At 41.4% G+C, this 18,887-nt stretch overlaps 2 protein-coding genes across 4 annotated transcripts in view; one reads left to right on the top strand and one right to left on the bottom strand.

Moving 5' to 3' along the window:
* The first annotated feature begins 677 nt into the window (after positions 1-677).
* LOC148017758 (protein MICRORCHIDIA 6-like) overlaps positions 678-18,887 on the top strand; it is a 92,098-nt gene continuing 73,888 nt past the window's right edge. Inside the window, exons 1-2 of one of the 3 annotated variants that reach the window (XM_087662236.1) lie at positions 678-1,251; positions 1,846-2,234. In XM_087662236.1, the coding sequence (XP_087518362.1) occupies positions 1,847-2,234 (388 nt within the window). In that variant the 5' untranslated portion in view covers positions 678-1,251; position 1,846. The other 2 variants (XM_087662234.1, XM_087662235.1) reach the window with 2 other exon arrangements.
* LOC148017759 (uncharacterized) lies at positions 3,364-4,029 on the bottom strand. The gene has a single exon (XM_087662325.1). The coding sequence runs from the start codon at positions 4,027-4,029 to the stop codon at positions 3,364-3,366; it is 666 nt and encodes a 221-aa protein (XP_087518451.1).

Raw genomic sequence — 18,887 nt, 5'->3', positions numbered from 1 at the left:
TGCTACTAAATGCGTGAGAAAGATAACATGGACCTCAAACATACAAAATCTACTCTTAAAAAATAATGCATTCACTTGGTGTTAATAACATTACTATTCACCAAGATTAATGTGCGTTCAAAGAAAGTGAGTCTACCTTTTTGGCTACATTTAATTTGTAGGATGGGATGGCGTATATGTAGTTCTTTGCATGTGTTGCAAATTTATGCCTCTTGTTGCAAGTCCTACATCTAGCAAACACACATAGCATTTGTTTTGCTTGTTTAGTATGTGTGATGTGGAGTTGTATGGCTTCACCATAAGTCCATTCTCTGTTGACATACTATGCAATTAAATGAGACATTAGTGAGGTAAGAACTTCCTTGCTACTAGCATTGCAATTTGCAACATTGTGAAGATCATCTCATCATGGGTCTCACTTGTGAGACCCAAAACTCCCTACATTGTTACACATATTTTAAAATAGGCTTTATTCTCAAGTTGAGCAATCATAAAACATCTATGAAACATATGAAATAGGCTTTATGCCCAAGTTGAGCAATCATAAAACATCTATGAAACATATGTAATACCAACCGCACATGAATGGCATTGGCCCAGGACAGTGCTAATTGACAAGGGTCTATTAGAAGAACATTCAACATTGTCCTTTTAGCATTGATTCTAGGCAAAAGAGCGAGGACGATGGATATGTAAGTAATCTTCCTTGACCTGCTGACTCCCGAGGATATACCTACTGTACTTGTTGCCATCGAAGCTATCTGATGATGCACAGAGAACACACTACGAGGAAAGGGGGAGGAGGTCATTAACGAGAGAGAGAGAGAGAGAGAGAGAGAGCACCGTTGCTGTCACTGAAAATTCGAAATCCAGGATCAGGGCCCAAATCAAAGTTCCCGGGGAAGAAGGAAAACACAGAGAGGGAGAGAGAAAGAGAGAGAGAGAGAGAGAGAGAGAGAGGCAAAAAGGGGCTTGGGTCAAAGCCGGGAGAGAGAGAGAGAGAGAGGGGGACCCGCGAATTTGGGAAGTAAAAAGTTCAGGAGAGATACGGGTGTGGACTCCCCCTCCATTTCTTCTTCTTCTTCTTCTTCTTCTTCGAGAGTAGGTAAAGGGAAGCAGAGACAAGGGGCCCCTCCTGCCCCCTCATCCTGGGATATAACCTGTCCTTCCCACATACACATCGTTTGTAAGGAGCGATCCTTTCACAGTTTGTGCACGACGGGAACTTAAGTACGAGTTTTCTCAGTCCAGGTACGCGCCATTATCCTCATTTATTCTTTACCAGTTTGTGCGGGTATATCAGAGGTCCACAGGGTTTGGAACCAGGATTGGGGGGTATTGCCATTAAAGATTGTGGACATTAGCTCACTTCCTCCAATGAGAGCTTTGATGTATGTCTGAACCTCTCCCTATCCCCTCTTTCCAATCTCTCGTCTTCTTCGGAGTGTTAACCGGCGTACTTGTATGATTCTACCATGTGTATTCAAACACCTAAGTCGAATCCAGAGTTTACAATGGCTGGTTCATAGTGCATCACTTGCCTCTAATTAAAGAAACATCATTGTGAAGTCCTGCGTTATCTGGAGGAATGAGAAATTTTCAACTTATTTACTTTCTTCAATCTAGGCATCAAGCATTAAAACTGTTGGCCTTCTGAGTTCTCCGTGCCCATCTAAGCAAACACCAAGATTTTCTTTTTTGAGCAGAGAAACATACATCGTCTTTCCTTTTTTAAACGTCGGATATTTTTCGCTTGCTAACACAAAGCTGAACCTTGATATTGGTCTGATTGTGTACGCTGCAGCTTTTGGAATAAATGAATGCGTGTACATGTTTGCAGGACAGAATGAAGGAAGATGTTATTGACCTAATCAGTGATGGCGAGGACAGTTGTGATGAGTCCCCTGAAAAGAAGCCACCCAGCTCTCAAAAAGTGCAGGCTAATGCAAATGGTTCTACAAGCAATATACATGCTTCAAAAATGGACTCAAGGAAGAATACCTCTAAAGATAAGCTTGATATTGCAAGTAGACCCATTCCAGGGAATGAGAGTGCTAAAGTGAAAACAGAAGAAAATGGAAATCATATCTCTCAGAGCACAATGGCTTCTTTTCTGACCAACAATTCTGTGCCAAGAAAAATGATGCCCACAGTGCAAGCCAAGGATCTTAGTCGGCGTTTCTGGAAGGCTGGAGATTATGAAGTCAATGCATCTTCGGTCAAAACTTTACCAAGTACCATCATCTCTTTTGCAGGATTACTCTCTATGTTAAAAATGCTTTGAGGCGATCTTCATTTGGAAATGGGATGCAGTCATCTATGGTTAAAATGGCTTTGAGATGGATCTTTACTTGACAGGGGTGCAATTTACACTGTCAAAATATAAATGGCAAAATTTTACTTGCTTCATCATAACCACTTTCTGAGACATAACACATCTGCACAGCTTGGGCTAGTAGGATGGTTGATTATTTAGGTCTTTGATTAAAGAACCAACATTGCCATGTTGATGGAGATGATTGTCAAAGTGAATCCAACTTAAAAACCTGCATATCCTTATTTGCTGACATTTATAGTTTTCAAACCATAGTTAATGTACCTTGGCCTGCAGTTTCAAGGTGCAAGGGTATTTATCACTATCACCTTTTTGTGACGATTTTGTGCCTCCTTCAAGAATCTCTGACCAGATTAGATGTATCTTCCTAGATAGAAAGTGTTACTTCCTTGGCATCTTTTGTTTCATTTTCAGGCTTGTGTACCGAGAAACCATGTTGATATGATTTCTTAGCCTTAAACATCTCAAATTGTGAACGAACTGACCTACCTTGTCTAGTTTTGAGTGATCCCACACTATTCTTTCAATATTCAGGTCAGAAATTTTCATATCCAAGTCTGCTTTTACGGTCTTTGGATCATGCCTAAATTTCATATTCAGGCGTAAATCTCTTGGTAACTATGAAAGGTGTTTCACCAGGGTAATGTGAAATGTGTTTCGTTAATGAAACGTTTCAATGTGCAATGTTATAAAAAAACCTGCGTTTCTTATTTTACCCCCTTTTGAAAGAAACTTACGAAACACATTTTTGATGTTTTGTTTCTAAACGTTTCTAGCTGCTATGCATATTTGTAAGTGAGTTACTCTCTTTTCTTTGGCCCTATTGTGCGGGGAATCCCTCTCTTGCACATTGTACCACCCTCCGTTGCTCAAACACATGAAACCCCTTCTTGTGTTGTTGATGTGAGAGTGTGTAGCAGAAGAGAACCAAGAACACGAGAGAGAAATGAAATGATATATTAACGTCTACAAAAGGCCGAAATGACCTATGAGACCGTAACTAACATAGAGCTCCAAATTGTACAATCTCATGTGGGTATGGAGGGCCTAGCTCTAGCCCGAGGAATAATCCCCTGTATCCGCCTATGAAGGTGTCGTCGGTGTCTGTGTTGAGGCCTAGGACGTCTGGATTGGCTAAGCTTAACGGCTCGATCAATCAATACTCCTTGTCTGTGTGTGGATTGTGGCGGTGATTGAGGTTCTCGTGTGGACTGTGGCTGTAACTGTATTGAAGTCTTCTGAGTCTCCTTTGCAAAGAAGTTTGTGAGCTGCCTCTGTGGAGGGTCTTGGTGTCCTGGAGTAGCTGTACTCCTGAGGTGCACGTCATGAAGCCGTCGTATCTCAAGAAGAAAGAGGCCAAGGCATCGCTGATCGGTAAAATCCATGATTTTGGATAGTGGTCCAAATCCGTCTCTAAAAAGACAGTGGAAACGACCATGGACCTCATAGTATGTTGGGCAGTGACAGATATAATGCTCCTCTGTCTTTGGCTCTAATTGGCATATCTGGCATATGCGCTCCTCTGATGGGATGGATCTATATCTGCCAGTCTCAATCTCTAGTTGATGTGAGGAGGTGCGCAACTGGCCAATAGTACATTTGATCCCAGGGGAAAGGTGGGTGTCCATGTATCTCGGGTGAGCAATAAATCCATCATCTGTAGTATGAAGGAAATGCTCGCGGTAGAAAGCCATCTTTGTCCCTGGCTCCTGCCCTGGCATCAACCATGTCCGCCTGATATCCAACTAGGTAAGATTCATTCTGATGATCTTGCGAATCTCTAACCTGCTCAGATCAAGAGATGGTGCATCAAGGGAGTACTGGAAGGGGGGTAACTTGTCCATGCTAAAGCCATGCAGCTCAAACCAGGTCGACATCTGTGCATACCAACATGAAGTATCACCCTCTCTGGCAAGCTGCTTGGAGGACTCAAGGGCCAACCGTGCATACCTGTGTGTGGGTAAGTCCCATAGGCTATGTATGTGACCGATCGGGTGAGAGAGAGAGAGAGAGAGAGAGAGAGAGAGAGAGAGAGAGAGAGGAGAAATCTGTACTGACTGAAGAAGAATGGTGAATACAAAGGAGTGGACCGATCAGTCCTTGCATGCAGCCTGAGGTATCAGTGAGGGGATCAGGCTGAAATGATGACAGCAACATCAATAGTGATGGAGATGCGTTCAGCAGTCTATTTTAGCATATGTATGCGCTTCCATTGCTGCATCCACTTTTGACATGGTATCAGATTACAAGATCTATGTTTCTGTTGACGTTTTTTTGCTGATTACAGGTCTGTAATACCTCTTTTGATTAGGCGACCTGCTGCTGATTGCTTCCAGCTGGTCTGCTGTCTGCTACAGCCTGCATTTACTCCCTAGGAATTTGTAGTGTCAATGTTCAGCCCCGTTTTAGTTAGTTTGCTGCAATCATTGCTTAATTCAGCCTATGTTTTGGTTTTTTGACATTGACTGCTGGTTAGGCGACTGTGTGTATAGGTTGTTTTTGCTGTTTTGGGCATTTTTTGGCTATATTTTTCATCTCTTGCAGCAGTCTCCCTGATCTTCTGATCAAATTTTGGTTTCCATTGTGTGTGAACTCTTAATTTGTGCAGTCTTCGTTGTTGGTTTGGCTGTCTTTTCTCTCTTTCCACTTTCTATCCTCTATTTTCTCGTTCTATCCTCTCTAGATGGCTCCTCTGTGTGCTTCTACTGATGATAAGCCTACGTGGCTCTGACTATCTAACTTGGAGTGTTGTTGTGAAAGCTTGGTTTGTGTAGAAGCGGTTATGGTACATTGTTTATGGAGCTATTCCACATCCTCATCATCCTTTTCCAGTTCCATAAGATTTTGATGAGGACAATCTGAGAAAGCCATGCTTACATGGGATACAAATGATGCGCGTGCCTATTCTGCTCTTCTTTGATGTATTTCTAAAGAAGTTCTATTGGTCTTTACCTCTTGTAAGACATCCCTAGAAGTACGGTTGAAGCTTCAATGTTGTAGGAGGCACATTCCACCATGTGTGTAGTTACTAGTGACACTTTATGGCCAGCTCCAACAAATGAAGTTTGAGCATAAGGGCACTGTCGAGTTAGTCTTGCTTTGTGTTATATAGGTATAGGACAAGCTTTGATACATGCAGTTTGCTTTTCTAAAGGCACATCTTGTGGGGATAGTCCTCTACAAGCTCCTCTGGGAGTTTGATGGAGTGGCCAATGCTTTGAGGGCGCAGACATTCTCAACACGTGTGAGCTTTATCCATATGCCCTCCATGCTTCTTGAGCATGAGGTATCTTTGCATCTACAGGACAGACTTCCGTTTCATTATGTAGATTCTAGTGAGATTCTTGCAGCTTCAGAAAGGCATGACAGGAAGAAGTCGTCGAAGGCCTAGTTTTATCGTTGTGGTAAAAAGGGATAGTTGTGGAAGGACTATATAGAGTTGGTGGCTTCAGAGAGCAGGAGGAGAAGAAGGATCCAGACTCTTCTGTTGAGTCATCCTCTTTCTTAGACTCTGATGCAGATCCCTTGGCCTCGACAAAGGCAAAGGCACGAAAGAGATCCTTGTCTTCAAATTGAGGGAAGGGCTCGATTACTCCTTCCTTAGCTGCTTTCTAGCATAGGTGATGTGATTATTCCTCGACTCTGGTGCTTGAGAGGGAGTGTGCGAGGCTTGTGAGATGGGGTAGGTACACCTCATCTATATGGTTATGCCATTGCACAGGTTGGAGAAAGGGACGTCCCTGACCTGGCAAGTTTAAATCCTAGAGTTGGGATTGCTTGACGAAGGCCAAGGCACGAAAGAGATCCTCGTCTTCTAATTGAGGGAAGGGCTTGGTTGCCCCTTTCTTAGCTGCTTTCTAGCACAAGTAATGTGGTTATTCCTCATGTCTCTGGTGCCTGAGAGGGAGTGTGTGAGGGTTGTGAGATGGGGTAGGTGCACCTCATCTATATAGTTATACCGGTGCATAGGTTTAGAGAGGGACATCCCTGACGCATAGGCCAAAGTTAGGCAGGTTCAAATCTTGGAGCTAGGATTGATATCCAGGTTCATGATGGGCTAGTATTTGAGAGATCGCGGGATTGGCTCCTAGTTTGAGCTCACATGAGGGGACACTTTGGCGGTCTGCCAAAGGCAGGGAATCCACGGTCGCATATGTTCAAAGGCATTTTTGACAGGATTATCTTGTATGTTGCTGCAAGATATTGTTGATAGATATTGAGAGCTACTTTGTTTCTTCTCTATTTTCAGGATTACGAATGACATCCACATGAGGTTCTCTCCGAGGCACCTTGGTGGTGCTTGCGCACCCATTGCTTGGGTATCCATAGTTTTACTTTGGTGGACATTGTTGTATGTACTATGATGGGACATTCTCATTGTATATTGTATTGTCTCAAATCACCCATGATATGAGAGAGGGTGTTAGCAGATATGTTAGTTCATGGTTGAGTTTGTGCATGTGATTTAGTGGGCTAGGGCATCGGGATATTATCCTGATTATTTAGGCATTTTATTTGGCTATTTATGATGGCTATTTTAGCATTTTATGTTGATTTAGTGGGCTAGGGCATCAGGATATTATCTTGATTATTTAGGCATTTTATTTGGCTATTTATGATGGCTATTTTAGCATTTTATGTTGGCTGACCTGTTGCCATTTATGGCATTCTTTTGGCCTATTTATTTAGGCTCCTCCTCCACAGCCATTATCATTCATCTGTCATTCACAGGTCCTTGCTAGAGAGAGGAACCAGTGCTAGTGCCTTCACAGCCAGTGACTCACATTGGTTCTATGTTGTCTCATGTCTTGGTATATGGATTCCATTCCTCGAGTCTTCTTCTGAGTTCTCTTCTTTTGCAATGTTCTTCTTTTCTCTCTGTCTTGTGTTTAATAGTCTGTTTCAGCATACATGTATGCTTCCATTGTTGCATCCACTTTTGAGAGAAATTAGCTACAACTCCTTGGTGAAGGAAGGACTGCAGATGTCATATGGATCAGTAGAATGTAGAAAATCTGCGTTTCCAGCGAGTAGATGACTTAAAATGTATGTTTTCAGCCTAGGGGTTCTACTCTCAATGGGGTAACTCCATGTACTCACTTCAACGACGATACCATGTGAGAGTGTGCAATGGAAGTGAACTACGGAGAGAGAGAGAGAGAGAGAGAGAGAGAGAGAGAGAGAGAGAGAGAGAGAGAGAGAGAGAGAGAGAGAGAGAGAAGTTTGCACATATTGAAAAAGAATGTTGAATACACAGGAGTCGATTGATCAGTCCTTGCATGCAGCCTGAGGCATTAGTGAGGGTATTGGATTGGATTGAAATGATGACAGTAACACCGATGTTGACGATGACGGTGACGGTGATGGTGTCAGAGATGGTGATGGTGATGGTGGTGGTGATGAAGATGGGAAATATCCAGCTTGTTGTCTACATCAGAGACAGAGGAGATTGTAGCAACCAATGGAGCATGTGCCAAGGAAGAGAGAACAATACTCTACCAACTAGTGTGTATGGGGGGGGGGGTTTTATAAATAGCATTTGGTCGATTGTTGCACAAAAAAGAAGCGCAAAATGTAGATGAAGGCATCATAAGTGTCAATAGGGGTAGACAGGACCAATTGCAATTTAGGAGGGCTAGTCACAGTTTGTAGGGCGTGCATAGGCTAAGAAATGCACGAAAATGTGTGCTCAAATAGAGCTGCCTCCTCTGTCAAAGCACATGATAGACACGTAAGAGCTCCTAATGTCCCCGTCTGACGGTGATGGAGATGGTGATGGTGACGAAGATGGGAAATATCCAGCTTGTTGTCTACATCGGAGATGGAGGAGATTGCAACAACCAATGGAGCACCTGCCAAGGAAGAGAGAAGAATACTCTACCAACTAGTGTTGGGGGGGGGGGTTATAAATAGCAAGCATAAACCCCCCAAATCAGATTGACTAGCCTTTGAGGATGCCATAAAATTTGGCTGATTGTTGCACAAAAAAAAGTGAAAAATGCAGATGAAGGCATCATAAGTGCCAATAGGGGTAGACATGACCAATTGCAATTTAGGAGAGCTAGTCATAGTCTGTAGGGCTTGCATAGGCCAAGAAATGCACAAAAATGCGTGCTGAAATAGAGCTGTCTCCTTTGTCAAAGCTCATGATAGACTTGTTAGAACTCCTAATGTCCCCGTTTGACGATGACAGTGATGAAGATGGGAAATATCCAGCTTGTTGTCTACATCGGAGACGGAGGATATTGCAGCAACCAATGGAGCACCGGCCAAGGAAGAGAGAAGAACACTCTACCAACTAATGTTTTGGGGGGGGGTATAAATAACACATAGCATAAAACCCCCCAAATCAGATCGACCAACCTTTGAGGATGCCATAAAATTTGGCCGACTATTGCACAAAAAAAAGTGAAAAATGCAGATGAAGGCATCATAAACGCCGATAGGGTTAGACATGACCAATCACAATTGAGGAGGGCTAGTCATAGTCTGTAGGGGCTGCACATGCTAGGAAATGCACAAAAATAGAGCTACCTCCTTTGTCAAAGCACATGATAGACATGTTAGTAGGAGATGATAGTGCATGACAAACATGACTGCTAACAATTGAGTCACCTCCTTTGAAGGACCCAAGGAGTAGACAGAAATCACCTAGCCACTTGGACCTAGTACCGCCTTCCTCAATTGATCCTAAACACGGACCACGTTCCAATGCTAATGGTCATCTCCTCCTTTGAAGGAAAAAGAGAGTGGTAAAGTCTTAACCTCACAAAGACCTCTTGGTATTTCCTTTCTTTAAAAAAATAGGTTTTGTACATTTAGCTAGAAACTTAGACATGTAGAGGACAAGTATCACTCTAAGGCCAATGGTATTAGACCCACACTAAAAATCACACCATCCACAATTAAGGGCGTTTTACCCAATCTAAAGTTGAATTCAATCCCCATTCACAAACCAACCTCAGCTCCTTGTAGCAGTAGTGCCACTCCAAGGAGGTTGAGAGGGGGTCTTCCCTTAGGAGGTAACCCCTTGGTATTTGTATTCATTAGTGGCTGGCCATTGGTGCAAGGGATCTTAGATCTCCCCCTCAGTGAGTGTCTCGTGGCATCTTTGATTGGTTTGGTCATTATCTTTTTCGAGGTTAGTTTCTTAGGCGTCCTATTTTGTTCTTAGGAATCTTAGGCTAGTTTACTTTAGGCTTAGTTGTACTTTTTCAAATCTTCTAGTGCATACTTCCTTCTTTCATTTACTTGCGTTGCATACTGCACTCACTCACCTTTCTTTTTCATTTAGCACAACATTCAAAGCATCTCAATATGAAACATGTGTTTTGTAGGTGTTTTCTTGATTCTTTCATGTAGAGTTTTGTATTTCGGTTTAGGACTAACATTGCAGGTCCTACCTAGGCTGAAGGTTTGTTTTTTGATTCTTGCCTTAGTGAGTATTTTCTCCATCAACATGGAGACAGATATAGTATATTCTCTCGCGAGATTTAATCTTTGACATTTCTCATAGTATTGATCATTCTTTTCTTTCATTTGAGGTGCTTTTATCATTTAACCATTATTTACTCTTCTAGTTTGTTTATTTTTCATGCCAAGTAAATTGCTACCTTGGTGGTTGTGCCTTCGCATTCATGATTGGCATAGGAGCCCTCTCCTAAGGTCAAGTTTTAGGCATGCCTATGATACTTGGTTAGCGTTGGAGGCATCTCTCGAGATCGAGTACGAGCACATCCCAATTGTCTTGGTGGTTGACTCTTCCCTAATTCTTCCAGTTGGGGGTATTAGGTCTTCCTTCTTCATCCATTAAACTCGTTTGCATGGTGGACTGCTATCTTGGTGATTCTAGCATGGAGCTCTCTCATCTAGCTTTGAGGATTTATTAATAAAATTTTGTCTTCTTGAAATAGAAAAAGACAATCAACTAAGACCATGGACACCCAAGTAATGGGTAATCAAGCCACCACCAAAGTACCTCGAAAATACATGGATGTTGATGTCAATTATATTCGATACATTGTAACAGAAGTAATGATAATCAACTAGGACCATGAATATCCAGGAAGTAGTTGATCAAGCCACTACCAGGGTGCCTTAGAAAGACATTGATGTTGATGTCGATCATTACACGGATCATGGAAAGTGAAAATAGTCGAATGTCGATGCTTGGCACTAAGTTGGAGGAGCACATCATGACCATCAATTTTCCTTTTGTAGTTACATTGGTGAAGTGTCCCCTTATGTGAGAATAAACTAGAAGGGTTCATTGTATCAAGAAATCAGTGAGGTTGGCAAGTCTTTCCACCACCAGCTTCTAGTTTATCTCGAGCTTGGAAACTCTTAAGTGAGGACAACATCACTAGGGCTAGAAAATGGATTGTGCAATCATTGCAACCTTACCATCTCGCAATCAGAATTAGATTCAAAATTTGAGGATGATAAAGAGCATGAGTTTCCCTTGCCTTGTTAGTAGATTGTACATCTCGTGGGTTAGAGTCTTATGTTTTAGTTGCCATTTCACTATTTTATGCTAGAGACGATAGAGCTAGCCGCCTTGTATTGGACACCATCTTTTTGGGCTAGCCAACTAGTTGTGACTTCTCGTATTCTTTGCGCTTGTTTATAGGCAGGTTACTTGGTCCACTTTCAGTGGTCACCACACTTGTAGATTCACTTTTTGGTGGAGAGAGGGAGACCATTTCCACTGCCCATGAGTTAGTACTCGAGTCTTGTAGTGTCTTGTGCCTTGGTATATGGATTCCATTTCCAGAGCATACTCTTGAGTTTTTTTGTTTTTTGCAGTGTTTTACTTTCTTCTTTTGTGTTTTAGTGGGCATTTCACTATTTTATGCCAAAGACGATTGAGTTGGTTGCCTTGATTTTGGGCACCGTGTAAAGAAAAATACCCTAACACAAACATAAACAGAAACCGTACGACAAAGCACAAACTGATAAAAAGAACACAGTTAGGGTTAGGGTTAGAGTAACTCAGAGACAATGAACACAGTGAATAAATGAAATGATATGACTACTAATAATACGATACTCATGCAGCAAACACACTATGCAGTGAATGAATATTGAACCTCGAACTCCTGTATCTCTAGGATCAGGGCAGGGGTATGAGCTGGAGAGTGTGTCGTACTCTGAACGGATCCCTAATCGTAGCAAGGCAGCCTCCGGATGTCGAACACCAGTAAACGCAGCAGTGAGAAGTTGGATCTGATGCAGACAGTAGTGAGGAGAGAGAAAGATTAAAAACGGAGCCTGTAGGAGAGAGAAAGACTGAAAACGCAGGCAGGACAGCTTGTAGGAGAGAGAAAGACTGCAGTGACTGCAGACAGGAGAGAGAAAATTGTTAGGGCAGCAGCTAGAGCCTGCAAACGCAGCAGTTTGTTGGCGTGGCAGGCTGTACGACAGCAGTGTAGATGAACAGCAGGCAGTCTCCAGGCAGAAACAGCAGCAATCAGCATGTGGAGGGCTGGAAACAGGCGCCATACTGTAGGGAACAGTGATGGACAGCAAGGGTTGAGATGTCCTCCGTGACCGGGGTGTGGGCAGCAAGCTGGTAACACTTGAAACCTGCAAAAACGAGATTGTGAAAGAGTGGAGGGCTGGCTGCCAATTTATAGAAAATTAGGGTTCTAGATCCTCTCCCACTTAACTTTCTCAATCTGCTCCCCGTTTTAGGGTTTTGGCTAAAATAAGCCTAAAATAAGCATGTTTTGGGGCTGTTTAAGTGGCTAAGTGCATTTCTTAGCACAACACACTGATGCTGAGCTGGCCGACTTGTATTGGGCGCCCTCTTTTTTGGGCTAGCTGATTGGATGCCAATTTTTGTATTCTTTGTGCTTGTTTATAGGCATGCTCTCTCCTCCATTTTCAGTGGTCACTACACTCGGAAGTTCACTTTTTGGTGGAGGGGGAGATTGTGCACATTGCTCATGACTTAGTGCTGGAGTCTTGTACTGTCTTGTGCCTTGCTATATGGATTTCATTCCGGAGCATATTCTTTTTGAGTTTTCTTGTTCTTTGCAGCATTCTTTTTTCTTCTGTGTGTTTGTGTTCTATTACAGCAGTTTCTTTCACTTCTATTGCTGCCCCCCATTCTAACATGGTATCAGATGTCTGTCTTAGAGTTCTTGGTATTGTTTATTGCTGCAAGTTCGTGTTTACTCTGTTTCGGTGCTGTCCAAATCTGCATTTCACTGCTGTGACTTGTTCCCAAGCCTGAGTGACTTCTTTGTTTGCTGCTCGACCTGTTTACAGCCCTCCCAAACCTGTGTTTGCAGGTTTACACCCTGTGTCTACCAGCAACCCGTGTTTTCACTTTCTTTCCCTTTTGCAGGGCTGAGTGATTCCTTGGCTGGCTGCACGACTGCTTTTCTTGGTTTGTCAACTTTGCCCTGGTTTGGCTGATCTTTTCTTGACTAAAGCTATGTGATGTTCATTGTTTATCACCAATCTTTGCTTTTGTGTTAACCCTTTACTTCTTGCAGTTGACACCTCTTACTAAATTTCGATTCTGTCTTTTTGTGCTTACTTGAAGTGCTTGAACTCTTGCATTTGTGTTTGGTTTGAAGACTTGTCAGATACCTATCACATCAGTTGCCTTATTTTATGTTCTCTATATCTACCTCATAATGGCTCCTCCATGTTCTACTATTGATGACAAGCTTCAAGATACTGACTACTCATCTTTGAGTGTTCTTTTGGAGGCTTGTTGTGTACAGATTCAGGTTCATGTGTGGGTGCTATCTCTGATTGCTGCTCTTGATATTTAAGCTTTTGTAGCTTCAAAGAGGGGTGATGTGTGGAAGAAAAAGAATATACGGTGCTACCATTGTGGCAAGAAGGGACATCTTTGGAAAGGTTGCATGACATTAGGGGCACAAAAGTAGAAGGAGAAGTCAAAGAAGTAGGATGACGATGCCTTCCATGAGGCTTCATCCTCTTTAGATTCACACTCCGGTTTTCGTGTCATGGGGATGTGAATTTTTGATGCTTTGCTTAGCATGTGATTTAGTTGTTAATCAAATGTGCAAATGTGAGGTACATATGTATTGTGCAAGTTAGTGAAGTGACAATGATAGGCCTAGGATCTTGAGATATCAATTGATGTCAAATGAAAAAGTTGTAATAAGTTATATAGGACAACTACTAGGTGTTGTCTAGTGTCAGTTTTGGCTTAGGGCATTTAATTGACCAATTGGGTGTCAAAGTAGCCTCACCAATTTGATTGTGGATGGGCATTGCCTATTTTTTAGGTAGGGACAATGGGCTAAAATAGTTGGAAAATCCATTTAGAAGGTTGCCACTTGGCAAAACTTGCCTATGCAAGTGAGGAAAAGACTATTAGAGACTGGTGGAATCTCATTCCAGCATTGGAGAGGTTGGGAGAGGAAGAGAGAGAGAGATGATGTTGTAATTTTCTAGCCGTTGATGACTAGCCCAGCCGTTGGAGATTGTCAAAGAGCTACTGCTAGTTGATCACGATGCCTTTGATGCAGGTGACAATCTTTGGAGGCATTCTGTAGGTAGGTGATAGCAAGTTTGGGGTCCACAGGGGCAAGTGATTTCATGTGGGGCTCTTGTTGGTGGTGGTGGTGGGTTGAAATCATTTAATCGTTTCTAGCAAGGCAATAGCAAAATTGAGTAGTCTTTCGTGATAGGAATCAGAGATTTGCTAGGTTAGGGTTCAAAATATGCACATACTTACATACGCTCATAGTGAACAAGTGAATAGTAAGAGAAGGGAGTGTGAAAGGTCATATCCACTATGTTAGAATGATAATGAATGTACAATTGCTAAGGTAGTAAGTACCACACCCATTGATGGGTGCTCACATGAGGAAAAAACCCTTCTCTAGCTAGAAGGTAAAAAGTGCTCATGGATAAGGGAGTGTTCACACTAGAACTATGGAGAAACATGATAAGTGTAACAAACCCTCCTCGAGTGAGTGATGTGAATGTATGTAGGGAATAGGCAAATCAACCCCCAAATCGTATTAAGCCTAGAGCCTTGCAAAAGGTTTTAAACTTCTCTCTAGAGAGAGCTTTGTAAACACATCCACGAAGTTGTCATGTGTAGGGATATAAACCAAGTCAATCTTCCTTGCATGGAGCCTCTCTTTGACATAATAATAATGCGCCTCAGTGTGCTTAGTGCGAGCATGAGAAACTAGATTCCTTGCAACTGCCATGGTACTTTGACTATCAGTGTAGATGGGAGGGGGTGATTGTTGTCCCACACAAAGATTGACCAAAATGTGTTGGAGCCATATACATTTCAATGTAGCTATAAATGGTGCCTTGTTCATAGCTAGATGTGGCCACTATAGATTGCTACTTGCTTAGCCAAGTGATACATGAATCACCAAGCATGAAACCATAGTTTTTATTAGATGCATTTGATTGTCCAATCAGACGTATGAAAAATGTATGAAAATAGGAGTATGAAATCCGGTTTCATACTTGACATACTTTTTAGGAAAAAAACAGGTTGGAAAAAGAAATAAACATCACAATTTTGCCAAAAAGGCTGTTGCCTGGCAAAAAACATTAAGACACTTGATGATTTCACCTTGGAGGGTGTCACTTGCTGTCACTTGTCTTCTCCTTGCCCCAAAACATAGAAAAATTGCTTGTGGACTGTGCAACAGGTTGACTCAGCCTTCAGTCTTGATATTGACTACCCCAGAGTTAAATGCTTTTTCTTGGTGTTTTATCCCTCTCTCATCTTTTACATGTGCTGTTTTTGCCTGTCTGAAATTTCAGACTGCATCTCTTTTTTTTTTTCCGTGAAGATAATTGAATTAAGTAGTAAATATTTTACATAAGACCATCAGGTCAGCTTTAGAAATAACAGAGAAAGGAAAGTTTACACAGACTCTAACACAGAAATGTCACACTGAGAGTACAGCTGGTTTGGAGCGAAGTGTCCAGCCAGGGAGCAGCAATTTCAGGAAGACCAAATCAGTAGACTGCATCTGTCTCTCTCTCTCTCTCTCTCTCTCTCTCTCTCTCTCTCTCTCTCGTGTCTTGACTCTCAACTCTTGAGTAGCCAATTACTGTTGCAAATTTCTTGGACTGAAGTCTGAAGACATTAACAGCCATTTAACTCTCAAATTTTTGAGAAACGCTCCTTTTCCCTTTAGTATTAGCTCAAGGATGTCTGAAATCTCTGATTAGAAATCTGAAAATTTCAGAAATTTTTGACATTAATAGCCATTAAATTCTCTGAAATTCTTGAGAAACACTCTTTTCCCCTTTAGTATCTGCTTAAATTTTTTTAAAATTCCTGATTTTACAGCTGAAATTGACATTTCAGCAAATTAAATTAGTTGTAATGCCTTCATCCGAGGAGGCCTTATCCCCATTCTTCTGCTTCAGGCAGACACAAATGGGAAGAAAGAAAAAAAGTGAAATGGGAATCTGGAACAATTGCGAAGCAATGGAAGGGGGCAATTTACATGCAAGTGCAAGTGGTGTTAGAACACTTGGGATTCTAGTTTTCATTCAGCTTGTTAGCTTGCTTACTCAATTTACTATAAAATACTAGATTTAGATACATTTTTACAAATTTTTAAAATTAAAATTAGGGCAATGTATGATTCAGCCCCAAGGTGTGAATCATACTCCAATCATACTTTCATACCCGTTTGTGTATGATGTATGATTGCCGTATGAAAAAACTATGCATGTATCAATTACCATTACTGGACACCTATGTGTCAAAACAATGAAGCCAATCACTGTGTGTGAATCTGTGCAAGCAAAGAGAAGTGCCTTTAGGACAGAAAATACCCAATGTTTGAGTGTCTTTAAGATAATGAAAGACACATTTGATTGCCTACCAATGTGTAGTACCCGGATTGTGCATAAAGTGTGCCAACTAAGAGGCCACAAATTGAATATCTGGTTGTGTATAAAGAGAACCATCCAATGGATCTCTTGCATCTTGAAGTGTAAACTTGTGTTGTGTCTCAATTGGAGTGGAGATAGGCTTGCGGCCTTGAATTTGCAAATGGTCAAGGAGCTGTCCAATGTACTTAGATTGTCGCAAAGTAATGCTTCCCTCAAGTGCAGTAAAGTCTATTCCATGATAGTTGTGCAAGTGGTAAAGATCTGTAACATCAAAAGCATGCTGTAATTCAGCTTTTAAGGTTGCAATCTATATCTCATGAAGTCCAATCAACAACATATCATCCCCATAAAGATCCCAATCTTTGCGGACATAAAACGTACTTTCAATGTGTGAATTATTGAAGCCAAAAGCAATCAAATATGCATGTATCTTTTTGTACCATGCCCTAGGTGTCTGCTTCAAAGTATGCAACCGGCACACTTTGCCTCTTTGGACAAAGGTGGTTGTGTAATATAAACCTCCTCACGAAGATCACCATTTAGAAAAGTAGTCTTTACATCCAATTGATGCATATGCCAACCAAAATGGGTAGCCAAAGCAATGATATTGTGAATGGTGGTTATACTTCAAGTGGGTGCAACCATCTCATCATAGTCAATTCCATGTTGTTGGGTGTACCTTTTGGCAATAAGACGTACCTTGTAGCGATCAATGCTACTAGCAGATTTGCGTTTCAATTTGTAAACCCACTTTGTCTCTATAGCATGCTTACCATTAGGCAAGTCACATAATTCCTAATACCTGTGTGCCATTTTTACCCATCTATTGCAATAATGAGGATTTGTTCAATGCCTTGGATTGCATATGAAGCATTATTTGCACATACAATTGATCCCCCCTTGTACACATTATTTGCACATACAATTGATCCCTCCTTGTGTACATTTGCATGTAATACAAAGAAGTGACGAAAGGATGTTATGTGCTTGGAGGCACCATTGTCAAAGTACCAGGTATTGTTTTTTCAGCCATTAATAAGGCATGTGCATGTGAATAATGATCATATGAACAATGGGCAAAAAAAACTTAAAACTGATCATTGTCCAATCTTGCTAAATGTGTTGTTGCATCCTTTGCATTTGCTAAATTTTCAGCAATAGTCATGCCTGATTGCTTTCTTTTTTCACTTTCAATTCTTTTTCTGTATTCGTCAATAATATGCCCCTTTTTCTTGCAATAATTGCATCTCTTTTTCTTAGTAACCTCATCCTTAGTACTTGAAGAGTCTGTGGAAGAACTTGATTTGCTTTTACCCTTTGAGCTTGATGTTTGCTATGACTTTCCTTTGTTCCTTTGACTAGCTGCAAATGTTTGATTTTCCATATATTAGAGCGCTTTGGCTAGCTGCAAATGTTTGATTTTTCATACTTATGTTAGAATGATTCACTTGTGATCGCTCTTCTTGCAATAACAATGACATCAACACATTAAATGTATATGCATCAGCATCTCCTTTTGCAAGTAAGCAAAGTGTAGTGGCGAAGCTTTGATGATTGTCAGGTAGGCCTGCCAAGATCGTAGAAAGAAGAGAAGTACCAAGAATTATCTCATCAATGTTTGCAAGTTGCTCCATTATGTCCTTGGACACGTGTAATGTAGGCATCCACTAAATCAGCCTTTGTTATGTGCTCCATCTCAAGCTGTTTGTGCAAATAGGCTACATGAGTCTCATTGTGCACCTAATACAATGAAACAAGCTTATTCCAAGTGTCCTTGGTTGTTATGCATGATCAAGTATGTGGAATAACCTGTCTTTTGCATAAAGAGTGTAATCAAAGTACGTGCTTGGGCATCTTGCCCATCCCATCTCAATCGATCATTGGTGGAAGGTGCAGCAAGGGTTGGAGTAGAAGATCCAGTGGTAACAGTGGATGAACCAAATGAATTTGGAGCGACTGCACTAGTGATGTGGTAGAAGTTGTTGGGCAACAACAAGCACGTAGGAATTGTTGGGCAGCTATGTGTATGGCAACTGGTGAGAAGGATAGCAGCCGAGCTCGAGGCTTAATGGTGACTAAGGTGGTAGCGGCGAGATTGAGAAGAGATATGGCTTTGATATCTGTTTAGGATTCACCAACATGCACACACTCATAGACACTCATAGTGAAGAACAAGAGAGGAGAGTGCTGAAAGGTCACATCCACTATGTGAGAATGATAATGAAAGTATAATCCCTAACATACTAAGTACCACATCCACTGACAAGTGTTCACATAGGGAAAAACCCTTCTTCATCTAGAGGGTAAAAAGTGCATGTGGACAAGGGCGTGTTTACACTAGAACTATGGAGGAACATAAGTGTAATAAGATTGCTCTCTCCTCAACTTTCTCTCTCGTCTACAAAAAATCTCTTAGTAGATTTCATTCATTTTTTTGCCTTGATGAAGATCAATTGTATTTTTGCTACTATAAACCCTAATTTACAGCAAAAACTAGACTTCAATATCCATGTTGGATCTTGTGCCAAGAAATTAAAGGCTTAGTACTTGAATCAGTAGTAGGAATTTGGGGAACTATGTTTTGTTGTTGTGAAACCTTGATCGCCTTGGGTCATGTCCCAAGAAATTGAAGGCTTATTACTTGAAATCAGTAGTTGAAATTTGAGGAGTTGACAAAGATTTC

The sequence above is a fragment of the Lygodium microphyllum genome, chromosome 21 (assembly GCF_053477565.2).
Source record: "Lygodium microphyllum isolate KBCC chromosome 21, Lygodium_microphyllum_v1.1.10, whole genome shotgun sequence".
Lineage (NCBI taxonomy): Eukaryota > Viridiplantae > Streptophyta > Polypodiopsida > Schizaeales > Lygodiaceae > Lygodium > Lygodium microphyllum.
The sequence above is the reverse complement of the archived record's forward strand: the minus strand, read 5'-3'. Positions and strand labels throughout refer to the sequence as shown.

Excerpts from the sequence above, each read along its gene's own strand:
- LOC148017759 (XM_087662325.1), bottom strand. The coding sequence starts at position 4,029 with ATGGCTTTCTACCGCGAGCATTTCCTTCATACTACAGATGATGGATTT.